Source organism: Egretta garzetta, unplaced genomic scaffold, assembly GCF_000687185.1.
Source record: "Egretta garzetta isolate BGI_Z169 unplaced genomic scaffold, ASM68718v1 scaffold147, whole genome shotgun sequence".
NCBI lineage: Eukaryota > Metazoa > Chordata > Aves > Pelecaniformes > Ardeidae > Egretta > Egretta garzetta.
In genome coordinates this window covers 336,311-344,617 of record NW_009260173.1, presented here as the reverse complement: position 1 = coordinate 344,617, position 8,307 = coordinate 336,311, and the positions used below count along the sequence as shown (strand labels likewise).

Here is an 8,307-nt window from a genome sequence, read left to right as displayed (position 1 = left end):
TGACCTAAAATAAATCAGCAGAGAGAGCTGCAGTGCTAAGACTGGGAGCCGGGGGTGGTGGGAAAAGACCAGATTCCTCTGCAGCTCAGGGAATGCGTGTTTGGACCTTGGGCCCCCCCACACTCCTCACCAGCGAAGCAGAGGGGACCTTCCCAGCCCCCAACGTCCGAAGCACGTGCTCAGCAATTCACAACATCGCAAGAAGTCCTGAGACGAAAAAAAACTCCACGGTCAGGTGCGTTCCTGGGAAATACAATTAAAATGTTAACGGGTAAGGAGGAAACCCTCCATGCCAAGCTCGTGTCTCACCCCAGCTCTACGTTCACCAAAGGTGAGCCCAGAAAAGCCCTGGGCAGTTAAGTGATAACATAGAAGAAATCACCGCCAACGGGTAATCAATACGTAACTCAGGTTTGCAGTCACGTTTTCACATGGATGAAGCAGCTTGCAAGTCACTCAGCGTGATTTGCTACACGCTGGTATGAACGAGAAAAATATAAATCACAAATAGCTTCAGGTAATCAAACCTCAGCCATCAGGACTGAAAGCTGATGCGTCCAACCAGTGATTTGTTTTCCTCTGGGGAGAGATTTGTGGTGATCCTCAACATAAGAAATGTCCCCATCAATCACCAGATTTACGAGCGTGCCTGCAAGCCCCCAGAAACCCCGCGCCACCGGCTGAGGGCTGGCGCACACGGCTTTCACCCATGCTGTATTTCAACAAGGAAAACACCGAGCAACACCCTGCAGCCACCATTTGAAAAGAAAACTCGTGGATATTTTGCAAGCGGTGCAGTAGATGTTGGCCACGCTGCGTCTGCTCCCATCACAAGCAATTTGGGGGGGTGAAAGGAGCCATATACAAGGAAGTTCGGAAAATTGCCATGTGTAAATACAACTGCTCTGCTCCGAGAGCACCAGTTTCTGATGCCAACCCTCAGCTCAGTGGTTGCCCATAGAAACTCATCATATCCCATCACGGTATCGCACCAAGGTGCGTTTTTCGGCGAGGGCGATTGCCGCCGTCCCTGCGGGTGCGGTGCAGTGCAGGAAACAATAGAACAGATGTAACAATATTTATTACTGGAAACTGCTAAACATGCCAATTAATTTTGAAGGGACTGAAATGGATTAAGCCCTTTTCTACTGGAAAATATGAGGGAGTCATGAATCACAGCGATACCTTCGGCAATGTAGATGTGTTTTCCTGGAAGCCTGTTCGGAAATAAATAAATAAATCAATCTGAAAAGTCCCAATAGAACAGATGTAACAATATTTATTACTGGAAACTGCTAAACATGCCAATTAATTTTGAAGGGACTGAAATGGATTAAGCCCTTTTCTACTGGAAAATATGAGGGAGTCATGAATCACAGCGATACCTTCGGCAATGTAGATGTGTTTTCCTGGAAGCCTGTTCGGAAATAAATAAATAAATCAATCTGAAAAGTCCCCAGCTGGACAATAATCTTTCTGTGGCATTAATTGTATTAATGCCCCCATGACTATGCCTAGAAATAGGGGCAGGGCAAAAATCAAACTGCTGTTTCCATACGACAGGTTGATCATTTCACCCTGAACCAGAAAAGCACTTGACTGGGGCCCAAATCAACCACGTAAGCGTTTTGTGATGATGCTCTAAGCACAGAAATACAGTTTTGCGTTCATCTGGATGCTGGAAGTTGCACACATGATTAAATGCGTAGAGTGGGGCATAGCCCACTCCTGTTACCAAACAGAAATATTCTTATTAAAAATAGGAAATGAGCATCCATAAAGATTTATTTTGACACAAACCCATGGAACGCCTTTCCCATAGAAAACGTAGAACGTTTAAAAAATATTCATCCGTCATTGGGATACAAAGTAAAACATGAAGAAAAAAGATATAATAAACCGGTCCCATTTTAGGAGCACCGAGAGCACTTCCACGTGCTGGCTTAGACAACCCTTACCCGCGTTGCTTCCTGCCAGCACACGGAAAGAGAACGGAGAAGCGCCTTTCCGGTAGGGCTAGGAAAGCAATTTCATTTTGCCAAAAGGAAATTAAAAGTACTTCACAGCACTGAAATTTGCCCCGGGTAAATGTTGACTTTGCAAAGGGACATTTTCCTTCAGAAACGTTCTGCTCGGCTCCGCTTACCGTCGTTGCCTTCCCTTCCTTTCACGTTTTGTACAGCACACCATGTTTTCCTACACAAAATCATCATGTTCCTCCCAAAATAGCACTGTGTTTAGAGAGGTTCTAAGGAGGTACTGATAAAACTGTGGTTATTTAAAGAGTACAAGATAAATGTGACACACGCTCTCACAAACAGAAAGCAGCTGGAAGAACGCTAACAATGTCAGGGTTATGTGTAAACTCCGTTTTCCTATCAAAAACTATGGAAACAGAAAAAGAACCCAGAAAAATTCACTGTTCGCTTAAGCCGAGACTTACCGTGGCTGATTCTGGTTATGGCTCGTACAGGAGACAAATTGTTCTGCGTTTCCAGGCTTTGCTATTCTGATCTCAGCACGAAAAGTTCCATTCTGATTTCCTCCCTAATAGCTTAAATGTATTTTCTTTGGCAGATTCATAGCAATTGTGAAAATAATTTGTCCCTAAATGCGAGCAGGTTTTCTTTTCCACAGAGTGACCTAAACCCCTGAGATTTTGACCCGGTTACACACACTGAATAGTTGTTCAGTGGGAGCTTTGGCTCTGTAAGGAACATAAGATGAGACTTTTTCAACCAGGGCATGGTAGTATTTGAGCTGTCCCTGCAGAATCCTTCCACAGGCAACAGGGAGAGAGAGAAACCTCCAGAAACCGATCCATCCTAAAGGAGTAATTTGGGAGGAAAGGAGGGAAACGGGTCATAAATTCAGTCTAATCTTGCTCATCCCCACGTAAGGCCAGCCTTAAATGCCAAACATCGCCATCACACAACAGCCACAGGAGCCACCCTTGGGGAAAGGGTTAAAAAACCCCTCAAGTAATGAGAAGCGAGCCGCCTCGGGGCATTTCAGCTGTTGAAGTGCAGGTGTCACTTACGGAAACCTCACAAAATCCAATCATTTTCCTACCCCCAATACTAAAGCCCACAAGGAATTACTCTCACACTTACAACCAGATGCTGCAATCAGCCGCGCTCGGGGAGCGGGGGGAAGGACCCTCCGCATCTCGCGGGCTGGCTTTCCTCAGGCGGAGGACACCCGGAGCCGGGCTGCACTCCCGGTGACACCGGCACAGCCACCCCGCTAGGAGCCGTGCGCTGGAGCGGTACCAGGGACACCGAGCAGGAGCTGGCCGCCCTTCTCCCACAGCAAGAGGGAGGCCATTGAGCCGTTTCGCTCTTATTTACGGGCTACTCCAGCAGCCAAACCCATTCAGTCATATCCCTTCCTTGCTTGTTAAATATTTGATTAACTCTAAATTCCTTGACTATGAGAACCTTTTTTTTAATTTAAGTATAGCTCAGGCGCAGGAACCACGGCCAGCACGGTTGCTTGCTTTCTCTGGGCGATGCCCTGTTTCCTCTGCCCTCCCTCAAGTGATGGGTGAAGCCTACAACATGGAACGGAAGCGGTTTAACCAGCAAATACTGCTCTGTACACTGCATTGTCGGACGTAACGCCACCGAGCGAGCAATCCTCTTATGCCTTCCTTGGGCATCAGGTACAGTAAGGCACTCCACTGCGCTCGTCAGCTCTGTCCCATTGGAATCTCAGCCTCCATGGCCAAAGTCAACGCCTTCCGATTGCTTTTTTTCCATGGCTTTCACTGCCCACGCCCACAGGGGAGGCTGGACCCAACTGGCCTGGCAAGGGAGATGAGCGGAAGGTGGAAAACTTCTTAACAGTCTCCCAGCATCCAGCCAGCACTCGCAGGGTACTTTCTGGAGCTTGAAGCTGGACCGACATCAGTGATAGCCAATAACACCATCTCCACAGGTCTGTCCACCTCCATTTCCAACCCATTTATACCCTTGTGGCTATTCAAAGAAATACCCCAGAAAAACATCTCTTTTTTTTCTGTATCAGCACCCCTTCACTGGATAAAAGCGTAAGACAGCAGATTTCAGAGGAACTGAGGAATTACTCTGGTTGAAAAGGGTAACGATATTCATCACCAGAAGCTAAGATTCAAGTTGACATCATGGTAGAGGCAATAAGGCATGAGCTGTTTCCAGCCCACGTTTCTTAAACCAAATACACAGCAAGGAGCATGGCAAGGAGGAGGAGGAAGAGGAGGAGAAGCTGAAGGTGCCCGTCGCTGCCACGTGGTGCCCGCAGCTCTCTGCTGACACCAGCCCCTGTTTAAAGGAGGGCCATACCCACCCCAGAAACCTGGGTGCGCATGGGAGAAAAGCAAAGCAATGTGATACTCGTTCGGCTCAGTCCCTGGAGAGGTCGTATTTTACTAAATTAATAATCTATTTAGATCTGTTCAGCTTCAGCTTCTTAAGAAACTAATCCAGACAAGCCCAAAAGTACTAATAACATTTCAGTCTGGGCTTGAAGGGAGATTAGAGAACATTTGTTTTGCTTCCAGTATTTTCTGATTGCTCCCAACCTTCCCTTGCGCAAGCATCTAAATGAGGAAATATGAACAAAAAGACTAAGTAGTAGGGGTTTATGTTGAATTAAATTCCACTGGGGAAGAAAAATGAAGCCAATTTCAGTAAAATTGATCCACTTAACAGTCAACAAAATAAATATACAGGAACATGCTTAGCTGTGCACGTAGAAAATTGGGGATTTATAGGTCCATATTTCAAAACTACTGCAATGAACTTCTTCATCTGCCACTTAAATCTTAGCTCCCAGCCTACCCGCAGCGCACAGAAAACTGTCATACTTGAAGTTTCCTGCTTTTATTGGTTTTTCAGGGGTTTTTTTTTTGATTGATCAGCATGAGCATGTTGACCCAGGTGATGGAAAGCACGACCTGATCTGGCTTTTTTTAATCATAGAATAAAACTCAACTTTCTCCTAAAATCCTACCTTTGGCCTAAAATCCAGCGTAAATATATCAAGGCAAAGGGCAGTGGGAAGGCTCAGAAACGCAGACCTGGAATTCAGCTTGGTCCGACTGCTCTGCCCATGCCCACGGGGCTCAGGGAGTGGGCAGAGGGTTTTATTGCCCACAGAAGGGCGGCTCTACGGGAAACATCTCAAGGTGAAAATAGCAAGTGGCAATGGCTGGGGAATAAAAATAAACCAGGTTCATGGGGGGCAAAATGGGGCAAGGTGTGTTTGCCGTAGGCACCACTGCGAAAATACATAGTTTAGAAGCAGCCTTACTGACACAGCCCAACACAGCGCCTGGGAAATCCACACCAGGGACCGGCCGATTCACGCGAGCCGCTGTTTGGTCTCGCTCAGATTTATTAGCTGATAAGTGGATCATGCGAGTAGGTATAAAGCTGTAACGAGATTACGTGTGAATGATAAGGGGGTTACGGTCTGTAAGGAAGCCCAGCGCAGCCCAGGGAAAGGCGCTGGTGATTAACAGCAGCCAGGCACCGCAGCGGCTCGCGTAGCGCTTGGCAGGGGGACAAAATGCAAAAGCTGGACGGGGTTGTGTTAGAGACATGAAAACAGAGGCGTGGGGCCAGTTTCACTCTCACCCTGCAATAGAGGGAGATAAATTCTGCCTGTCAGCACCCATCAGGCCCTAGGACAAGCCTTTCCCCCCAGGACCCTCGTTAGGTTTTCCCCTGGGCTGCTGCCTGCCCCCAGCCCCGCAAAGGGGAGCTGAGGCCGCCGTGTTTCATGGGGGCAGAGCCACAGCGCCTGTAACCCCTGCACACCAGGAGAGGAAAAGGGTGTTTATTGGGGCTATTGCACTGATTATGCAAACTTCACCCTGTTCAAATTATTTTGAAGCCTTGAAAATCCACAGTGGGATTTTTAAAACAAACAAAAAAAAAAAAAACAGTCATGAGATTTTGTCCCCCCAAGCCCATGGCACAGGATCCAGGAGCACCTCCCAGCCCCGGGATGGGGCTGTGTCACCGTTGCCTCCCCGTCCCCATGCACCTTTTTTCCCACTGGGAAAGAAAACCAGGCACATGGGTTGGAAAGGAGCTGTGATACCTGCATATATATATATATATATCACATGCATATATATATATATGTTTAATATTAGAGTATTGTGAGTCTATGTCTTGGGAAACAAACGTTTACTTGCTCTGGTACAAGGAAGGTTCATATGAATTCTGAGTAACTCTATTGACCCTTCATTTATATATATATGTGTGTGTAATAGTTTACAATCTTTGTTTGAAGTCATTAACCCTCCACCTATTTTTGGAAGTTAATTGGCACTGCTGATTTACAGATGGGGAGAGCAAGACAAGAGGGCAGCCCGTCATTCCTGTCATTCCCACGCTGAACCAGAGGCTGGGGACAGAAGCCATGGCCCTGGGCTGTGCCCCAGGCTGGGTTGGCCCCGGGGCTCTGCGCTGCCAGCCCGGGGCCTCGGCTCCCGAGCATCGTGTGAGCTGGAAACAGCCCCCAGAGCTTCAGGACCCTGGCGGTGACAGGCTGGAGACAAGCAAGGAAAGATACCGTGAACACCACCCCGGGGAATAGAAGGAGGAAATTTTTCGGTAGGGGCAAGAAAGCGTAAACGAATGGAGAAAAAGTCCTTAGGGCTTTTCTTAGCCCTTGCAGCCCCCGTCTCTCTAAAGGAAGGCTCCAGGCGGGGCCACGGGCTGTATTTCCAACTCCTGCAGAGGTGAATACCCGCATGCGCAGCACAGCGGTGTTAAACAGGAATTTCAGACCTTCCCTATCTCCCGCATGCCACGGAAAACATCAGCCAGGTACAGGTCCCCAGCCCTGCCACTTGCAACCCATCAGAAGTTGGCCGTGTGATATTGGCCCTCTGGTAAGCTCCGCTGGAAATAGCTATCAAGGTTAAATATTTATCATGGGAGAAGAGAGAGACGGTGCAATCACATAACTTCATTTCCATAAGAACATGGCTAAAACTGCTCACGTTATCAGGTTACTAAAATGCTGCCTTGGTGCAGGACGCCTTCATCATGCCTCAAATAATTGAGCGTTTAATCTGCTGAGGAGAGGCAAAATTTATGGAAGTACTTAGCAGAGCTGACATCTCCCTTACTATATTATAAAGTGGTTTTTAATAAACCAAATTCTTCACTGTAAGACACAGGTCTTAACATGAGAAACAAAGAGCCGAGGAAAGGCATCTGCATGGGCTTGGGCTGAACGGGTACCAAACCCACGGGGTCCTGGGCAACAACAGCCAGCGCCATCAGCAACCCACCCACCGTCATAAATAACGCTTTGTCAAAACAGAACACAGAAAGGGATTTGTCAAGTTAGTTTTCCTTCGTGGGTCAAAGTCAGGGATGATTTGTAGTACACGTCTTGAAGAAATTAGGGGAAAAGACCCAAGATTTGGCCCCTGAGTTTGTTAAAGCTATGCACTGAAAAGAACCAGAATATTCTGTAGTGGGGCTTCAACTGATGGAGTTACCCTGACTTACATGTCCTGAAGATCTGACACGTGGTTTGTACTGTCCCAAACGATGTGCAATACTCCATCGATCCCATCAATCCCACATCCAGCAAACTCCACCATGGAAATCAGAGAGGGGAAATTGCTATTTTTGCTTCTACTTTTTTTGCTTCTGTTGGCTTTTGAGCAAGCGGGACTACTCACGGTGACGTGAGAGAGCTGAGCCTTTATATCTAAACAAGAAATTGGTTTTAATGCATATTTTGTTTAGTCCTGGTAAGGAGCGCTACCGAGTGATCTCCATGCCCACCACAAGCCCGCGCAGTGGAAGTTTAGGTGCTGTGTTTGGGATATTGCAATGCTCAAGAGCAGCAAAGCAGAACTCTAGAAAGCAAGAGCTGGGCCTGGAGATCACCTGGAGGACCCTTCTGAAGCATAAATACATTAAAGCACGTGCCTGCCCTGCCCTGCCCTGCGTGGAGGCGAGGGGTTGGGCTCCCTGGGCGTTGCAGAGGTGGGAACTCCCCGCCACCACCTGCGCACGCAGAAGCAGACCCAATTTCTGCCTCGGTCATTAGGATTGCTGTGATTTGCACCGCAGCTGGCATTTTGCTTCTCTTCCCACTCCGACTTTTCTCTGTAAATATTTGAACTACAGCTACCTACAGACTCTCTTTCATTTTTAAGATGACAAATACCGTACACGTTTGAAGCACAGCAAACACGGATGCACTGCAGAAGACATTTGCCCTTTTCCCTCTGAGGCTAAAGAAAACAAAGCAAAAAGCGTTGAGCTCAAGGCTACCGTAAACCTCTGCCAG

The 8,307-nt window shown here is 47.6% G+C and overlaps 1 protein-coding gene across 1 annotated transcript in view; it reads right to left on the bottom strand.

The window, feature by feature from the left end:
- SLC25A48 (solute carrier family 25 member 48) overlaps window positions 1-3,327 on the bottom strand; it is an 80,901-nt gene extending 77,574 nt beyond the window's left edge. The window contains exon 1 of the mRNA XM_035897154.1: window positions 3,273-3,327. Coding sequence (XP_035753047.1) covers window positions 3,273-3,327 — 55 coding nt within the window. The remainder of the gene's footprint in view (window positions 1-3,272) is intronic.
- Between the last annotated feature and the right edge of the window lie 4,980 nt (window positions 3,328-8,307).